We start from the raw sequence: 20984 nt of genomic DNA, 5'->3' as shown, positions 1-20984 counted from the left end.
GGCTACTGACATTAAGTTACTATGAACATTTGAACTTTTTATGTTTTGTATGAGCACATGCTTTTATTTTTCTTGGACAAATACTTAGGAGTGAATGGCTGGATCATATGACAGGTACAAGTTTAATTTTTAATTAACTGCCAAACTGTTTTTAAATGTCACTTAATAAATTTTTCATAAAAAGTATATGAAAGTATTAGGAAACATGAAGTCTTTTATATCTGTGTGTATAGGTATGTATATGTGATGTAAAGCATTCATATATTCTGTGTCTGTCTAAAAAATAACAAAGTATAATTTTACTCCCAGCAAGCCGCATTGTTAGAGCCACTAATTATATGAAAATTTATGATCATACAAAAAATTATCACTCTACAAAACATTATAATTATATCTCCACAAGGCAGAGATGGTTCCAAACATTTCATATAGTCTAATGATTAATTCCAGATTTGAGTTATTTAATATTAACCAGAGTGATACATAAAACATCAATATATATGATTTATACTGAAGTGTTCAGCCTATCACTCCAAATAATTTATACATCAGTATTTGAAAACTGAGATTTTCACTAGTTTTAGTAAAACTTAAACAGCTTTTGATGAGAAATTCATTCTTAATTTGCTTGTTAAAGTTAAAGAAGCTAGGAGTTCTCCTTATATTTATTTTCAGGCTTTAAATATCATGTTGCTTAGAAATATGAGAGAAAAATGGTGATGTGAATACTTGACATGGTAGATTGCCTGCACATTTCACTTTTGATCTTCAGTGCAATCTTATCTGTCAAATCACCAACATAAATTACAGTTTGGTCTTGAATGTGACCAGCATAAATATTATTATTGAGCACAAAAGGGGCATAGAAAAAGGATTCCCCACCCTTTATCTTGCATATTTTAACATTAGAAGGATAAACCTCTGGCTTTTCTCCTATATCTCACTTTAACAGCTTAGTTTACTGTTTTTCTTTTACAGTATTTAGCAAGATTTAATATAATTTCTTACATCCTGAATTTTTGGTAGCACAGTGAAACATATTGTACCTGGCCAGGCACCCAGAGGGAAGATGACAATGTCAGGGAGTGAGTGAAGAGAGAATATGGACTAAGTAAACTTTGACGGGCACCCAAATAGCTATTGAAAAAGGAAATATTAATAATACTTGAGCTGAAATTAAAAAAATAATATTATTTAATGCATTTATATTTATTTCAAATACAAATAGAAAAATAATAACATGCATATAAAATATTATACATTATATGGAATGCATTATAAATTCTTTTTCTGTAAATTGTTGTTGGAGGAAAAGATGATTTAGCTATTTTTCTTTCCGTTATATATACATTTAATTGCTTTTAGCATGTTTTGGGATTACTAGATATTTTTGTGCAGATCAGTTCAGTTCAGTTGCTCATTCATGTCAGACACTTTGCGACCCCATGGACTGCAGCACGCCAGGCTTCCCTGTTCATCACCAAATCCCAGAGCTTGCTCAAACTCTTATCTATCGAGTCGGTGATGCCATCCAACCATCTCATCCTGTGTCGTTCCTTTCTCTTCCCGACTTCAATGTTTCCCCACATCAGGATCTTTTCCAGGGACTCAAATCTTCCCATCAGGGAACCAAAGTATTGGAGTTTCAGCTTCAACGTCATTCCTTCCAATGAACACCCAGGACTGATCTCCTTTAAGATGGACTGGTTGGATCTCCTTGCAGTCCAAGGGACTCTCAAGAGTCTTCTCCAACACCACAGTTCAAAAGCATCAATTCTTCGGTGCTCGGCTTTCTTTATAGTCCAACTCTCACATCCATACGTGACTACTAGAAAAACCATAGTGTTGACTAGACAGACCTTTGTTGACAAAGTAATGTATCTACTTTTGAATATGCTTTCTAGGTTGGTCATAGCTTTTCTTCCAAGGAGCAAATGTCTTTTAATTTCATCATCTGCAGTGGTTTTGGAGCCCCCCAAAATAAAGTCTCTTGCTGTTTCCATTGTTTCCCTGTCTATTTGCCATGAAGTGATGGGACCGGATGCCGTGATCTTAGTCATTTGAATGTTGAATTTTAAGCCAACTCTTTCACTCTTCTCTTTCACTTTCACCAAGAGACTCTTAATTCTTCTTTGCTTTCTGCCAAAAGGGTGATGTCATCTGAGTAACTGAGGTTGTTGATATTTCTCCTGGCAATCTTGATCCTAACTTGTGTTTCATCCAGCCTGGCATTTCGCAATATGTACTCTGCATGTAAGTTAAATAAGCAGGGTGACAATATACAGGCTTGATGTACTCCTTTGCCAATTTGAAACCAGTCTGTTGTTCCATGTCCAGTTCTAACTTGCTTCTTAACCTGCATACAGATTTCTCAGGATGCAGGTTAAGGTGGTCTGGTATCCCGTCTCATTAAGAATTTCCACAGTTTATTGTGATCCACACAGTCAAAGGCTTTGCGTAAGTCAATAAAGCAGAAGTAGATATTTTTCTGGAACTCTCTTTCTTTTTCTATGATCCAGTGGATTTTGGCAATTTGATCTCTGGTTTTTGAAATCTGGCTTGAACATATGGAAGTCCACGGTTCACATACTGTTGAAGCCTGGCTTGGAGAATTTTGAGCACTACTTTTCTAGCGTGTGAGATGAGTGCAATTGGGCAGTAGTTTGTGCATTCTTTGGCATTGCCTTTCTTTGGGATTGGAATGAAAACTGACCTTTTCCAGTCCTGTGACCACTGCTGAGTTTTCCAAATTTGCTGGTATATTGAGTGCAGCACTTTCACAGCATCATCTTTCAGGATTTGAAATATCTCAATTGGAATTCCATCACTTCCACTAGCTTTGTTCATACTGATGCTTCCTAAGGCCCACTTGACTTCACATTCCAGGATGTCTGGCTCTAGGTAAGTGATCACAGCATCGTTGTTGTGAATATCTTTTTCATACAGTTCTTCTGTGTATTTTTGCCACCTTTTCTTAATATCTTCTGCTTCTGCTAGATCCCTACCATTTCTGTCATTTATTGTGCCCATCTTTGCATGAAATGTTCCTTTGGTATCTCTAATTTTCTTGAAGAGATGTCTAGTCTTTCCCATTCTATTGTTTTCCTCTCTTTCTTTGCATTGATCACTGAGGAAGGCTTTCTTATCTCTCCCTGCTGTTCTTTAGAACTCTGCACTCAAATGGGTATATCTTTCTTTTTCTCCTTTGCCTTTAGCTTCTCTTCTTTTCTCAGCTTTCTATAAGGCCTCCTCAGACAGCCATTTTGCCTGCCTTTTTGCATTTCTTTTTTTGGGGGATGGTTTTGATCACCGCCTCCTGTACAATGTCACAAACCTCTCAGTCCATAGTTCTTCAGGCACTTTGTGTAGCAGATCTCATCCCTTGAATCTGTTTATCACTTCCACTTATAATCAAGGATTAGATATTGGTCACCCTGAATGGTCTAGTGATTTTCCCTACTTTCTTCAATTTAAGTCTGAATTTGGCAATAAGCAGTTCATGATTTGAGCCACAGTCAGCTCCTGGTCTTGTTTTTGTTGACTGTATAGAGCTTCTCCATCTTTGGATGCAAAGAATATAATCAGTCTGATTTCGGTATTGACCGTCTGGTGATGTCCATGTATAGAGTCATCTCTTGTATTTTTGGAAAATGGTGTTTGCTATGACCAGTGCGTTCTCTTGGAAAGCTCTGTTACTCTTTGCCCTGCTTCATTCTGTACTCAAGGCCAAACTTGTCTGTTACTCCAGGTATCTCTTGACTTCTTTCTTTTGCATTCTAGTCCCCTATAATGAAAAGGACATCTTTTTTTAGGCTTGGTTCTAGAAGGTCTTGTACGTCTTCATAGAACTGTTCAACTTCAACTTTTTCGTTCAGCTTCATTACTGGTTGGGGTATAGACTTGGATTACTGTGATTTTAAATGGTTTGCCTTGGAAACGAACAAAGACCATTCTGTTGTTTTTGACATTGAACCCAGGTACTGTATTTTGGACTCTTTTGTTGACTATGAGGGCTGCTCCATTTCTTCTAAGGGATTTTTCCCACAGTAATAGATATAATGGTCATCTGAATTAAAATATCCCTTCCTGTCCGTTGTAGTTCACTGATTCCTAAAATGTCAGTGTTCACTCTTGCCATCTCCTGTTTGACTACTTCCAATTTACCTTGCTTCATGGACCTAACATTCCAGGTCCCTATGCAATACCATTCTTTACTGCATCGGACTTAACTTCCATACCAGTCACATCCACAGCTGGGCATTGTTATCACTTTGGCTCCATCTCTTCATTCTTTTTGTAGTTACTTCTCCAGTCTTTCCCAGTAGCATATTGGGCACCTACCCACCTGGGGAGTTCATCTTTGTATCATATCTTTTTTCCTTTTCATGCTGTTCATAGGGTTCTCAAGGCAAGAATACTGAAGTGGTTTGCCATTCCCTTCTCCAGTGGACCACGTTTTGTCAGAACTCTCCACCATGACCCATCCATGTTGGGTTACCCTACACAGCATGTCTAATTATAGTCCTTGTAAAATTTGAAGTTTAAATACATTCTTGCCTTCTCTTATTTTATCTTGTAGCTATATATCATTCAGTCTAGTTAGAAGTCTCATAATTTTATTGTCTTTAGTTACTTTTTAAAAATCTGATCTCTATTATATCTGTTTCCTATGTATTAATTTTTGCTCTTACTCTTTTCTTCCATCTACATTCTAAACTTTATAAGTTGTTATGTTTGACTTGGTTTTCAGCATTGCTTCTGTTTGAACATAAGTGGTTTCTGCTTTAATTTTCCTCTATGAATCTCATTCACTGTAGTTCTATCAGTTTTGATTTGTGGAATTTTCTTGATTGCAGTGTGTGGAGTGTAGTTTGAATTTTGATCACTGTATTTAGACAGATCACATTATCACCCAAAAGCCAAGGTAACAAACAGCAAGTGTCCCTGCTCTTTTCCTCTGCAAGGCAGTTTGTTTTCTGACTAGCCTGTTGGGTACTTTTATTGACAGTTCTGGACTTCTGTTTTCTCTCTTTGAAAATTTGAACCTTATGAACTCAATGAGGGACATTTTACAAAGTAATTGACCAATGTTTTTCTTAAGTGTCAAGGTCAGAAGGAAAAAGAATGACTGTCACAGTTTTGGGTGAGACTATGATAAATAACAGCTAAATGCACTGTGTTATTTTCCTGAGAGAATAATAGGAAATCTGTGGGAAAACTGGTAAAATTCGAACATGGTTTGTAGTAGATTAGTTAATAGTATTGTACAGTGTTAATTTCCTTGTTTTGTTAATTATACTGTGATTATGTAAGATGTTACTATAGTTAGGGGTTAAGTGTATAATTGGAATCTTCTGTACTATTTTTGCCACTTTTATATAAATCTAAAAATAGTTCACAATAAAAAGTAAACAAATCAACCAACCAAGCTGTAGGCCCCTTAGGCAGATACCCCAGGGCAAATGCTGGCTTCAGAGCCCACCTAGGCCTCTAGCTCTGCTCCGCCTCTTTGGCTCTACCATTTAACACTTTCCAAACTTAATTTTCCTTGCACTTCAGTGATAAATTTTTAAAGTTTTTTTTGTTGCTAATATTGTTATTTATGCATAATTTTAAATTGCACTGTTATAAAATTTTCTCCAGGTGTTTAATCTGCTGCCATATACCCCAAGACAAACATGTAACTTGCTTAATTTCTTTGACAATCCATTTTCTCACCTGTAATTTGAGAATAAGCATTCATTTGTAAAGTCTATATTCTTTCTCATTCCAAGAAGGAGTTTACTGGAGGTGACTTACAGAAATAAAAATAATCTATTTGTGTAAAATCAATAGTTGAGGAAATCAAAGAGAGAATTAGGAAAGGAAAACTAGGGAAACAGTTTATGCCAAAAGAAGACAAACAACAACTCATGCTCTCAGGTTCTATAAAGGTGTTGTTAGATTAGAAATTCTTCTGTGTGCTTTACAACATCCAAAAGAAAGGAAAAATAAAATTGTAAGATTTAGCATGCTGCAGCAAAGACACAGCTGCTCAGGAGAAACCTAGGCGTTCCGGAGACGTCTCTCTTGGTTTGAAGTGATCGCGGATGGAGAGCAGTGGCCGCGCCTCCCGCCGGCCCCCACGGCGTTGACGCTGCCGCGGGGCGTGCCAGGGGCATGGTGCGAACTGTGCACTTAGCACATGGAAGAAGTGATGTGCTTTTCGTGGGAAATTTCATCCCCTTTGACACCCTTTTAAAGGACTGTCATTGAAAAAAGTATTTTTAATTGGTTTAAAACATGAGTAATGGAAAGATATTTTATCATCTGTTCTTTGTAAAAAGATAAATGTGTCAGATTTTATAAAAACAAAAGATGGGTTATCATTACCATCTTTCTAAATTCCATATATATGCGTTAGTATACTGTATTGGTCTTTATCTTTCTGGCTTACTTCACTCTGTATAATGGGCTCCAGTTTCATCCACCTCATTAGAACTGATTCAAACGAATTCTTTTTAATGGCTGAGTAATATTCCATTGTGTATATGTACCACAGCTTCCTTATCCATTCATCTGCTGATGGGCATCTAGGTTGCTTCCATGTCCTGGCTATTATAAACAGTGCTGCAATGAACATTGGGGTGCACGTGTCTCTTTCAGATCTGGTTTCCTTGGTGTGTATGCTCAGAAGTGGGATTGCAGGGTCATATGGCAGTTCTATTTCCAGTTTTTTAAGAAATCTCCACACTGTTCTCCATAGCGTCTGTACTAGTTTGCATTCCCACCAACAGTGTAAGAGGGTTCCCTTCTCTCCACACCCTCTCCAGCATTTATTGCTTGTAGACTTTTGGATAGCAGCCATCCTGACTGGCAATGGTACCTCATTGTGGTTTTGATTTGCATTTCTCTGATAATGAGTGATGTCCCCCAATACAGTATACTAATGCATATATGTGGAATTTAGAAGGATGGTAATGATAACCCTATATGCAAAACAGAAAAAGAGACACAGATGTACAGAACAGACTTTTGGACTCTGTGGGAGAAGGCGAGGGTGGGATGTTTAGAGAAAACAGCATCGAAACATGTATATTATCAAGGGTGAAACAGATCACCAGCCCAGGTTGGATGCATGAGACAAGTGCTCGGGGCTGGTGCACTGGGAAGACCCAGAGGGATTGGGTGGAGAGGGAGGTGGGAAGGGGGATCGGGATGGGGAATACATGTAAATCCATGGCTGATTCATGTCAGTGTATGGCAAAAACCACTACAGTATTGTAAAGTAATTAGCCTCCAACTAATAAAAATAAATGGGAAAAAAAAAAGATGGTCCATTGTTAGAAGTTATAGCCCCATCTGTATTATACAATATTTTTATTATGCATTTGAACTCCCTTTTTATTACTATTCATTAAAGATTGTATTATAATCATGTTATTATGAAAAGCAGTGCTCATATGTTATTTTTCTGGGAAGAAAACCTTTTTGGGCTGGTAAGCATTTTATTTTAAAATAGTTTTTAACATCAACTGTAAAAAACATCATGTGTAGAAAAATATTTGAACCTTTTTTCCTTTAGACATCTCTTTGCATTCTTACTTTGTTTTCTGTCGTGTTTGACAAATTTTAAACACAAATAAGTGATAGCAATTGTTACCAGAGTCAAAATAGCACTTCTTCTGACTACCAACTGGTGATGTTTTGTGGTTTAGTAGAGCTGATGAATTGGATGCTGTTGTAGGGTTCAGCTGGAGCAAATGAAAATAATTTATCAGAAAAACAAAGAAAATGAAACAATGAATCACCACAGTTTTTTCTAGATTAGAGAATCAATCAAAAACTCTAGAAGGAACTTGAGTTTAACAGCGATTCTGTATGTTTATCAGTTAATTTGTGCATTTATTTTGAAAGATTTATGGTCCTTATTTTATTGTGAACTTCAATAGTATAAGAACCCCCAAAATATCAAATGTAGCCCAATTTATTAAAAAGGAAAAACAGCTTATATCTCTCAAAAAGTAAAACAGAAAAGATAGTTGATAACTGGCAAATGTTGATGTATAAAATATTAGCTTAGGAAAACATATTGTTTGGATTTGGGGATTTGTTTCTGTCAGATAAGCAGTGAGCTAGCACAGTTTTAATATTCAGTTGAAATATTTAGGAAGACCCATCAAAAGATACTTAACTGATTTTTATACATCTACTCTAATATCTATAATATGATATATAGAATACTCAGTGATATCCTAGATCATTCTTAGTAAATGATCAAGAATACTTACTGATATTATTGAAATGGAAGCCATTATACACTGTGTTGAAAAGAAAATGTGAGTGAATTGATTTTGATGAGAATGATGATGTGTGTGTGGGTTAGTCCCTCAGTCGAGTCCAACTCTTTGTGACCCAGTGGTCTGTCCATGGTATTCTCCAGGCAGGAATGCTGGAGTGGGCTGCCATTTTCTTCTCTAGAGAATGGTGACAGAGAAGCTGATAACTTGAAAGTTACAGAAATGAAGTGAAGTGAAAGTTGCTCAGTCGAGTCTGACTCTCTGCAACCCCAGGGACTGTAGCCCACCAGGCTCCTTGGTCCATGGAATTTTCCAGGCAAGAATACTAGAGTGTGTAGCCATTCCCTTCTCCAGGGAATCTTCCCTACCCAGGGATCGAACCCAGGTCTCCTGCATTGCAGGCAGATTCTTCACTGTCTGAGCCATCAGACACTTTTTGCAGAAGTGAAAGCCCTAAGTAGGAAAGAAGAATTTATTTTGCTTGATTTTTACTAATTGATCTATAACTTCTTTCATTTGAGTCTTATGTATAGAATAAACATTGAGATGGCAACTTAAAATCAACATAGAATCCTGAAAGCTTAGGTTTATTGTAATGTGTACCAACAGTTACTTAAAATTGTTTTACTATTTCATAGTTTGCTATACTATTTACTGGGCTTCCCTGGTGACTCAGATGGTGAAGAGTATACCTGCGATGCAGGAGACCCTGGTTCCATCCCTGGGTTGGAAAGATCCCCTAGAGAAGGGAATGACTACCGTCTGCGGTATTGTTGCCTGGAGAATTCCATGGACAGAGGAGTCCATGGGGTCATGAAAAGTAGGACACAACTGAGCGACTAACACTTTCACTTCACTTTCATACTATTTACTATCTTTTCTGTCATTTCATCTTTCCAAAAAATTATATCAGCATTTTGAGGTTATATGATTTAAATCATTCCAATTGAAAAATATTTTTATTTCAGAAGTGAGCAAATAGGTTATTAAGACTGGATCTAACTGAAGAAGTAGCTTTTCAGGTGTAGAGTCATTATAATATGTACATAAATATATATATACACACACACACAGTCTTTATAAGCTAAATATGGCTGTTTTTGTATCCTACTGAATGGTCGTGTTCATTTATTGCTTTTTATTTTCTTCATTCAGGTTATTTCACAGTTGAAAATCTTAGGCAGATCCGTAACAGCTGGTTGCAAATTTGATAGAGAAATCTGGTCTAATGAACTTTCTCCTGTCCTCAATCTCTGGAAGAAATTAAATCAGGTTAGTAGTAGAACATTCTTCCTCTGTTTTTTCTTTTTTCCCCATATCCTTTTTTTTTTTTCCTCCAGTTTTATCTCCAAATTGTCTATGTTGATGAATATGTTGGTAAATTTTGGCATTGATGTGCCCTTGATGTATGCAGTATTCTGGAAGAAGATGAAGGAAATAATAGTAATAGAAGTAGATCAGCCCAAGAAGTAGTGTCACCAGTGTAATTTTTCTTATCCTGATAATGTACGGTGACATCCTCCGTGGCTGATACATATTTTGCTCACTCTTTGCCTTCTCTTGCCTCTTTGTGTAAAGTCAATGACTGCTCTTAAAGGTGAAATTTTTCAAAGGAATTCAAGTGCTAAGAAAAAGCAATTCATCGACTGGAATTGACTTATTTCTATATTGCAGAGTAGTTATAGATTATAGATAGTTGCTTGCTCACTAGGCAAAACCATTACAGTATTATTGGTTACTATTCTAATTGAATAAGGGCTTACTTTCTGAAATTAAAAAAATATAATTTTACAACTCATAGTTTAATAATGCTATAAAATGTTTATGTATCAATAGCCTTCTCTAATAAGGGAAGTCAAATTAGGCTTATTTCAGAACCTAGTTCAAACCCTCAAATCTTACAGTTTTCAAGTTATTCTTAGTGTCAACAATTGGTGATTGTTGGGAGTCTGAATAAATAATTGCCCTCAACTAACTGGAATTGCCACTTTATTTTGACCATCAGATTGATAAAACTAGCTTGAGGAAGAATTAGAGAGTGAAAGATACACTGCATCCCTTGACATTCCACACCCAGGCTCTCCACTCGTGCCTGAGGCATACAAGTAACCACATTGCACAGATTTCTGGCCATGAAGTCATGGCCCTGATTTCCATTCTTCGTATCAATTCATATTGAAGTTATTATTCTTTAACCTTCTTTTTTTTTCTTAAACCAATCTTTGCTTATCCTTTAATTAAAATCAAATTTATGCAAATTTATTGAGGAAATTTGCTGTTAATCTGATTCTTATTTCTTTGTAACTCATTAGTTTTTTGCCCGCTAGTATATTTTCTCTCAGATCTCCCTAAATTTCACCACATTAAATACAGATGTGGATTTTGTTTGGTTTTGCATCTATTCTGTTTGATACTCTGAGAACTTGGAATTCTAAAAGCCAGCCTTCCCAGCTATACCTGTTTCAATGTATTCCTCACATAGCTGGGCTGTATGCTGTGAAATATCAAGTACTGTGCTGTCATTGGTGGGTGCTTAATACTGCTATTTTCAGCCCTGAAATGGTAAGATGGTGAGCAGTAATCTTTCCAGGGAAACATGAAAAGATAAGTTTGCAACCCAAAATTCTCCTAGCTTGACCCTAGCCATGGCATCTGGCCCTCAGCTGTAGGTTACCGTATTCTTTTCTTGCCTGTTACCCAAACACTTTCTGTCTCCCAGACATTTTCCCTTCTTTTTGTGCCATCTTCTGGGTTCAGTATCCTCTTGTTTTGTCCAAGACAGAATGCAGAAGTGGGAGATAGGTTGCCCATTTTGTCCAGAACCAAGCATAACTTTTAAAATGTCGTTTTAACTTTTATTTGTAAGATAAATACAGATTCATTAAAAGATAGTTATTATTATATTATATTCATAGTAGTTAAATTAATCTTTCAAATATCTTGTGCTTCATCCTGTTATAATGTTTTATTTTTTTATCTCTCCCATTTCCTTCCTGAAGCTATTGCCATAATTTAGGCTTTTATTCTTTCTCATACATGTTATTGCAGAAAACAGCAAATTTGACTCTCCTTATAATATGTCCATCCTTGAAGTCCTATTTGAGATTATTACGTTAATTTTCCTAAAGAAAATTGTTTTTCACAACATGGCTCCATATCCAACCTTACCCATAAGCCTTTTCCATAGTGAGGCAGACCTCAGTGGTTCTGTCTATGAGGACTTTCCAAATGCTGTTTCCTTCTACTGGAATCTCCTGGCTGTGCTAAACCAGGGATGGGCAGGTAAAGTCCCACCAGCTTCCAGAAGCCTGCTCAGCTGTTACTCATTCCCCTCTTCATATTTCTGTAGTATGGACTTACAATTTGCATAATAATTCCCATAAAAAATCATATTTTAAACTAAGGAAGTTAATATTTGGCACTGAGGACTAGGCTTTCTCTTATTTGGAAGTAGTGAAAGTGAAAGTCGTGTTGCCCAGTCGTGTCTGACTCTTTGTGACCCCCATGGACGGTAGCCCGCCAGGCTCCTCTTCAATTTAGAGTGTAGGATTAGGGTTTGGTTTGTGTTAAGATAAGGATTATGCTCCTTTCAAATACTTGGAGATAGCACTAGTTTGGAGCCATATAAATTAAATTATCTTTTTGAAATTTATTGGAAATTCCAAGGGAGTTCTTGCAAACTAACATTAAAGTTTTGATTGTGGCTATTTTTTGACAAGAGATTCGGACACATAAACTCCCCACTCCAGTTAGTACCAGATCTCCACATAGGCAGTTTTCCTGTGGTCCCTGAGGCACAGGTGGTGGGTGGAAGGCAGCTTATTTCTATTTCAGTCTTTTATCAAGGATGTAACCATTTGGGATTTCACATTTTTTGGATGTATCATTTTTACCTCTCCACCTTGAGCAGATATTGGACATATTCCCTGGTCTCCCAAGCCCATGTATATGAATACCAAAGCTTAGGTTCACTAGTGTCCTTGAACTTCAGTGGCTTGTTTGCTACTCTCTCATTCTTAGTTTGGAGAAAGAAAAACCTTTCTGAATGTCTTGTATTCTCATAAAAAACCCAGTCTTACATGACTCTTCATATACTATGGAAATTAACTTTGTAACTATTTATCTAGCTAAGCGTTGTATTAAAAAAGGATAATAAAACTTGTATTATCTCTCTGAGAGGAACATAGGTGACAGCTGTAAATTCCTTCTAAGCCTCAGGACACTGGCAAGACTAGAGCATTATCTTCATAGGTATTTCCATGACAGAAGGATAAAGCCCAAACTTGGAAACATCTCTAGATCATTGTGTGGATCACAACCAACTGTGGAAAATTCTTAAAGAGATGGGAATACTAAACCATCTTACTTGCCTCCTAAGAAAACTGTATGCAGGTCAAGAAGCAGCAATTAGAACCAAACACAGAACAATGGACGGGCTCAACATTGGGAAAGGACTGTATATTGTCACCCTGCCTATTTCACTTGTATGCAGAGTACATCATGCAAAATCTAGGCTGTATGAAACACAAGATGGGATCAAGACTGTTGGGAGAAATACCAATAACCTCAGATATGCATATGACACCACTCTAATGGCATAAAGTGAAGAGGAACTAAAGAGCGTCTTGGTGAAAGTGAAAGAGAAAGAGAAGAGTGAAAAAAGCTCGCTTATAACTCAACATTCAGAAAACTAAGATCATGGCATCTGGTCCCCATCACTTCATGGCAAATAGATGGGGAAAAAAAAGAAACAGTGACAAACTTTATTTTCTTGGGTTCCAAAATAACTGGGGCAAATGGTGACGGAGCCATGAAATTAAAAGACGCTTGCTCCTTGGAAGAAAAGCTGTGACCAACCTAGACAGTGTATTAAAAAACAAGAGACATCACTTTGCTGACAAAAGTTCGTCTAGTCAAGGCTATGATTTTTCCAGTGGTCATGTATGGATGTGAGAGTTGGACTATAAAGAAAGCTGATCGCCAAAGAATTGATGCTTTTGAACTGTGGTGTTGGAGAAGACTCTTGAGAGTCCCTTGGACTGCAAGGAGATCCCACCAGTCCATCCTAAAGGAGATCAGTCCTGAATATTCATTGGAAGGACAGATGCTAAACCTGAAACTCCAATACTTTGTTCACCTGATGTGAAGAACTGACTCATTAGAAAAGCCGTGATGCTGGGAAAGATTGAGGGCAAGAAGAGAATGGGGCAGCAGAGGATGAGATACCATCATCAGCTTAATGGACATGTTTGAGCAAGCTCCGGTGATAGCAGAAAACAGGGAAGCCTGTGGTACTGCAGTCCATTGTATAGCATAGTCAGACATGACCGAGCGACTGAGTAACAAGTAGACCATTTGGCTCCTGGAGAGGTTTTTATTTACATACTACAGGGTTGGTAAGATTTCCTAGGACATCCTCTTTGGAGGGGAACACAGCAGCTTCCTTCTTCCTCTTTATAAGAAGAGAATAACCTCTTCGCCCATCCTTTGCACACCTTGCTCACGGAGTGTGTGCTGCTTGCATAGGATAACTGATCTGGCTGTCATTTGGTCACCGTGAAGGTAAGAACTGGAGCAAAGGTGGAGGAGCAGCACATTATTTGCTGTGAGCTGATAAATAATCTCTCCCTAATCCACAATACTTTGTGTTAACATTCAAGATGAAATGAATAAAGATGAAGTTTAAAAATCCCACACTCACTTGTTTAAATAATTATTTATCTCTTCTCAGATCATAGTTGTAGTTGAGTGTACTTAAGAAGTTGCTTTGCTATTTTACTCAACATATTTAGTTGTTTTCAGCAGTATCTTAACTCTGCTAAAAACAGAAGCTGAAAGTCTGCTTCTGATTTTGAAAACATTGTAAGTTAACATGTGTCTCTTAAGTGATTATGCTTTGTAGACTCTCTTTTTCTGTTAAGTAATATTATGCAGTGTTGGACTTCAAAGTTTTTTTTTTTCCTCAGTGAATATCTGCACTGACTTGAAATGCTGACTGTTCCTTTTAGTCTTAAAATTATGAACCAGTTTGCTCACTGTATTAGAACAGTTGGTCACTTCTCAAACTTTTAAGCAACACACTTGCACACGCATACACACACAGAAGCAATTTATGCTGTTGTATTTATTGTGTTTCTAACAGTTGAACACACAAGAATGCCAAAAAGCATTCCACTGTCATGAAAATACATACATCATTTTTTAGGATAACATGAAAGATAAACTACTCATTGTGGGTCCATTTTATAAAATATGCTCTATTGTTTCCTCTAAACAGGTATAAGTTTTCAAATTTGTGACATTTCTTAACATTCTTCATAATCTGCTCTTCTCGCTCCCTTTCTTTATATTGCTGAAACTGTTAAAAAGATAAAAGCTTCATACGAAATTCATGATGTGCCTGGCACATAGTAGTATTCTCGAATTTATTCATTTTTCCGTTTAAGTATCATGATCTGTGCAGATCTTTTAAACTGAGATTTTGTTATTACTCTGTTGTTCTACTGTGTGCTGTGTGTTCAGCTGCTCAGCTGTGTCCGACTCTGTGCGACCCTATGGCCGACTGTAGCCCACCAGGCTCCTCAGTCCGTGGGGATTCTCCAGGCAAGAATACTGGAGTGGGTTGCTGTGCCCTCCTCCAGGGGATCTTCCCACCCCAGAAAGAGTTTATGCTACGAAATTACCTCTTTTCTTGGTAGTTTGACAGAGCAGCAGAATCATTCCTCTAACCAAGTTATGGAGCTGCTGCTGCTGCTAAGTGGCTTCAGTTGTGTCTGACTCTGTGCGACGCTGTAGACGGCCGCCCACCAGGCCCCTCCATCCCTGGGATTCCCCAGGCAAGAACACTGGAGTGGGCTGCCATTTCCTTCTCCAATGCATGCACTCATGCTAAGTCACTTCAGTCGTGTCTGATTCTGTGTGATCCTATGGGGAGCAGCCCACCTGGCTCCTTTGTCCAGGGGATTCTCCAGGCAAGAATACTGGAGTGGGAGTTATGGAACAGATAGCCTATTAAAGTTCTCTAGAAATAAATGTGGTTTTATTAATATGCCATTTGTATATTAATGCATAGTTTTTTTTAATTGCCATTTTGTTTTACATACCCAAGTTATAAATGAATAATGACTTTCTGTCAGAGACCCAAAAGATATAGAGAGATCTAAAGGTCCTGCTGAGTGATGACTGTCAGTCCTGTTCTTGTCTCCCGAGGGGCACCGTGTTTGGTGTCTATTAATATCACAGTATTGTAAGTAAAAGTTATGAAACTCTCAGGCTTGTAAAATTAGTAATTTGTATTTAATACCAAAGCTTCTTTCTACTAGCACTCACTAGCTTCATTTCCATTTTTCTTTTAGAAAGGTATAATAGCTTACAGTATCAGCTTCAGTGTAGCAACTCAAAGTACTTCCCTCTTGTGTCTTTTGGCATTGACCTTACTTGCTCTGCTCGTCACTAGCATCTCTCTTTCTCCTCCCACCCCCCGTATATGTATATATAGTTGTTGTTGTTGCTTAGTCACTAAGCCATGTCCAACTCTGTGCAGTCCCATGGACTGCAGCTCGCCAGGCTCCTCTGTCCATGGGAAGAATCCTGGAGTAGGCTGCCATTTTCTTCTCCAGAGGGTCTTCCTAACCCAGGGATTGAACCCACATCTTTAATCTCCATTGGCAGGTGGATGCTTTACTACTGAGCCACCAGAGAAGTCCCACCGTATATGTGCACACATGTGTGTGTGTGTGTGTGTGTGTGTGTGTGGTGTGCTGAGTTGCTTCAGTCATGTCCGACTCTTTGTGATGCTGTGGACCACACTGTGCAACCTGCTAGGCTCCTTTGCCTACGGGATTGTCCAGGAATGGATACTGGAGTGGGTCACCCTGCCCTTTTCTCCAGGGAGTCTTCCCAACCCAGCGATTGAACCTGTATCTCTTACATCTCCTGCATCGCAGGTGACTTCTTTAGCACTAGTGCCACCAGGGAAGCATTATATATACACCCATATTTATATACACACATATGTACAGCACACACATATATATACACCCATATATGTATACACACATATGTACAGCACACACACATATATACACACATATATGTACACACACATATATATATACACACATATATATACAGCACACCCATATATACACGTATATATGATCATTATAATATGCATGGTATGTACATTCTAAAAGGGCTGATGCTGCCGTGAAACTGGTATGATATATGTGTATGTATGCTTCATTTTTTATACAGCCTCTCTCTTTATTGTCAAAAAATGACTGCATTGCTTCTCTACTTCATGATCTCTTCAGTTCAAGTTTAGTGAAAAGGAAGAGTTATCTGTTTATCAGAATATGCAGGCAAGATTCTTACTGTCTTGTTATCTCTGTTTGGTAACTGTCCATCTCTCAACCAGTGACTATGGTGAGGAATGGAGTGCTCTGATTGGTTAACTTCTAAGTATATGACCCTAACCCTAACCCTAACCCTAACCCTAAGTCTAAGTATATGACTTAGCAGTTAACTAATTACCACTAGTACCACCTGGGAATCCCTAGGTCGAGAAGAGCCCCTTGAGAAGGGCACGGCGACCCACTCCAGTATTCTTGCCTGGAGAATCCCGTGGACAGGGGAGCCTGGTGAGCTATAGTCGATTGGGTCACAAAGTGTCAGACACTACTGAAGGGACCTAGTATGCACACAAGTCATACACCAGAGTCTACTCTACCTGAACCATTTGGACTTAGAGATAGGAAATTTGTTTCTTCCCAGAGAGATATTAGGAAATTATCTGAAGTGGAATGAAGGATTACTGGAGGGCATAAGTAGAATTACTGCCACATGGAAATGAAGATAGTGCCCCCGTTTCTGTAACTCAGAGCCACCCCACCTTTCTTTCAGATGTTTCTCACTTCCTTTTTTGTTTTTATTTATTTATTTATTTATTTTATTAGTTGGAGGCTAATTACTTCACAACATTTCAGTGGGTTTTGTCATACATTGATATGAATCAGCCATAGATTTACACGTATTCCCCATCCCTATCCCCCCTCCCACCTCCCTCTCCACCCGATTCCTCTGGGTCTTCCCAGTGCACCAGGCCCGAGCACTTGTCACATGCATCCCACCTGGGCTGGTGATCTGTTTCACCATAGATAGTATACATGCTGTTCTTTTGAAATATCCCACCCTCACATTCTCCCACAGAGTTCAAAAGTCTGTTCTGTATTTCTGTGTCTCTTTTTCTGTTTTGCATATAGGGTTATCGTTACCACCTTTCTAAATTCCATATATATGTGTTAGTATGCTGTAATGTTCTTTATCTTTCTGGCTTACTTCACTCTGTATAATGGGCTCCAGTTTCATCCATCTCATTAGAACTGATTCAAATGAATTCTTTTTAATGGCTGAGTAATATTCCATGGTGTATATGTACCACAGCTTCCTTATCCATTCATCTGCTGATGGGCATCTAGGTTGCTTCCATGTCCTGGCTATTATAAACAGTGCTGCGATGAACATTGGGGTGCACGTGTCTCTTTCAGATCTGGTTTCCTCAGTGTGTATGCCCAGAAGTGGGATTGCTGGGTCATATGGCAGTTCTATTTCCAGTTTTTTAAGAAATCTCCACACTGTTCTCCATAGCGGCTGTACTAGTTTGCATTCCCACCAACAGTGTAAGAGGGTTCCCTTTTCTCCACACCCTCTCCAGCATTTATTGCTTGTAGACTTTTGGATAGCAGCCATCCTGACTGGCGTGTAATGGTACCTCATTGTGGTTTTGATTTGCATTTCTCTGATAATGAGTGATGTTGAGCATCTTTTCATGTGTTTGTTAGCCATCTGTATGTCTTCTTTGGAGAAATGTCTGTTTAGTTCTTTGGCCCATTTTTTGATTGGGTCATTTATTTTTCTGGAATTGAGCTGCAGGAGTTGCTTGTATATTTTTGAGATTAATCCTTTGTCTGTTTCTTCATTTGCTATTATTTTCTCCCAATCTGAGGGCTGTCTTTTCACCTTACTTATAGTTTCCTTTGTAGTGCAAAAGCTTTTAAGTTTCATTAGGTCCCATTTGTTTAGTTTTGCTTTTATTTCCAATATTCTGGGAGGTGGGTCATAGAGGATCCTGCTGTGATTTATGTCGGAGAGTGTTTTGCCTATGTTCTCCTCTAGGAGTTTTATAGTTTCTGGTCTTACATTTAGATCTTTAATCCATTTTGAGTTTATTTTTGTGTATGGTGTTAGAAAGTGTTCTAGTTTCATTCTTTTACAAGTGGTTGACCAGTTTTCCCAGCACCACTTGTTAAAGAGGTTGTCTTTTTTCCATTGTATATCCTTGCCTCCTTTGTCAAAGATAAGGTGTCCATAGGTTCGTGGATTTATCTCTGGGCTTTCTATTCTGTTCCATTGATCTATATTTCTGTCTTTGTGCCAGTACCATACTGTCTTGATGACTGTGGCTTTGTAGTAGAGTCTGAAGTCAGGCAGGTTGATTCCTCCAGTTCCATTCTTCTTTCTCAAGATTACTTTGGCTATTTGAGGTTTTTTGTATTTCCATACAAATTGTGAAATTATTTGTTCTAGTTAAAATGATTGTGTGTTAAGTCTTTTAGTATCTTTTTTTATCATAAAAAAACGTATCTTCCACAAAGACATGATCATATGACAAGGGGAAAAATACTTCTGTCCAATTGTTGCTTATTGTTCTATGAGTCATAGACAAATACACACATAGAAACTACAGTTCACATCTTACTAATTACATTGAACTGCAGATCTGGAAGGGACTCTGATGTTATCTAGAGCAGTATGTGAATCTCCATAATGCTTTGAATAAGTGGTAGTGTACCTGAGAGGTTGGCAAACTACAGCACATGGGCCAAATCTGAACTGCCGCCAGTTTCTGTAAATACAGATTTATTGAAAGTTATCCTTACCTGTTTGTTTATATATTGTCTGTGGCTAAATTTACACTGTAACAGCCAGAGTTGATTTGTTATAATAAATTTTATGTCCTACAAATTCTGACATTTGCTATTTGAATCTTTATAGAAAAACCCTCTAACCTTTACTCGTTGCTTGAATTTCCTTTAGTGGAAAAAATTCTTTCTGAGAGGGAATCGTTTTCAAAAAGCTTTAATTATTAAAAAAAACAGAGAGTAATTCTTCTGTGTGTCATCTGTTTTACTTATGTCTAAGTTAGCATCTCACTTAAGAAACTACTCTAGTTAAAACACAAAAATTCTGGATTAACACCTAAGTTGTACCAAAGTGAGACTAGTTTCTTTCTTGCCCAAAAGATATTTCTTGCTTAATAGTTAAGTTTTTAAAAATCCACAATCATTTCTTCTCCAGCAGCTTCATAATTAATGATTTTCTATGAATACACTTAGCTTTCTAATGATAAGATGAACTTTAAAATGTCAGAGATGTCCTTCCAAAGTACATGATTCAGCCAATTATATTTACTCATAAAAAAAGTTTTTCTTATAATCAATTTACTAAAGCTATGACTGCCATCCCTAGATAGTTTCAATGAAAAATGTCTTATAGTGATGTAATTTGCTCATGGCAATTTTAGCTACTTGAATTATAAATAAAACTTAATTTGAGGTTGTTTTAAGATTAATGTAAGACTTTAACATGTTTCTACTGCTATAAATCTCTATACTTAACTCTTTCAGAATGTATACAATACCTATATTTATTTTTACAGCTAAAGTTGTCATATTAATTTTTAATAAAGCTTTATGAAGGCTTGTAGGAAATGAATTATGTCACAAAATATAATATACTTTGATGTCTTCTGTGTTATAAAATATAATATACTTTAATGTCTTCTGCTGTATTTTTCTCATTCATTTATCACAACTCATATCACTTTGGGGCTTATTACTATTAATTTTTTTCATCTTCCATTAATCAAACATTTTTTAAGACCCTACTGTATGCTGTTTTCTCCTATGTTCTTCTGTTCTTATTGCTGAACTTATATAATTTTACTTGATAGTTTCTAGATCAACACTATGCAGTACTTATATAATGTGAAACACAAATAGAAGTCATACTTGTACTTTAAAACTTTCTAGCAGTCATATTCAAAAAAGTATTAAGAAATGAAATTAATAATATATTTTGTTTAACCTAATGTATTCAAAATATTAGCATTTCAACAGATAATCAATATAAAAATTATTAATGTGGTATTTTACATCCTTTTTTTCATATTAAGTCTTTGAAATTCAGTTGGTGTTTTACACTTACTGCATATCTCTAGACCACAGTTCTTATCTGAACTCTTATTTCAATTTTAAGTAGTTTTGATAGGTACTCTCTTAAATCAACTTTTTAAAATGTTCAGTACACTAAGTTTTCTAATTTCTTGCACCATAAATAAATGGAATCTTATTTGAATGATCTAAGATTCCATTTTTGTGTGTTCTTCTATAAAGTATCAGTGTGAACAGTGCAGATTTGACTCATCAGTTTAATAGAATGGATAAAATCTATAAACTAAGTTGTTATTCAGTAATCTTTACCAAGAGGCTCTTGATGAAAGTGAAAGAGGAGAGTGAAAAAGTTGGCTTAAAACTCAACATTCAAAAAACTAAGATCATGGCATCCAGACCCATCACTTCATGGGAAATAGATGGGGAAACAATGGAAACCATGACAGGCTTTTATTTTCTTGGGCTCCGAAAT

The 20984-nt window shown here is 37.1% G+C and overlaps 1 protein-coding gene across 3 annotated transcripts in view; it reads left to right on the top strand.

Annotated features, from left to right (window-relative positions):
• The window catches only part of DYNC2H1 (dynein cytoplasmic 2 heavy chain 1), a 388761-nt gene that overhangs the window by 286690 nt on the left and 81087 nt on the right, over positions 1-20984 (top strand). For all 3 annotated transcript variants that reach the window (XM_043481063.1, XM_043481062.1, XM_043481064.1), the window contains one exon: positions 9435-9551. In XM_043481063.1, coding sequence (XP_043336998.1) covers positions 9435-9551 — 117 coding nt within the window. The remainder of the gene's footprint in view (positions 1-9434; positions 9552-20984) is intronic.

Source organism: Cervus canadensis, chromosome 11 (genome assembly GCF_019320065.1).
Source record: "Cervus canadensis isolate Bull #8, Minnesota chromosome 11, ASM1932006v1, whole genome shotgun sequence".
Taxonomy (NCBI): domain Eukaryota; kingdom Metazoa; phylum Chordata; class Mammalia; order Artiodactyla; family Cervidae; genus Cervus; species Cervus canadensis.
This window is presented reverse-complemented; position numbering and strand designations above follow the sequence as displayed.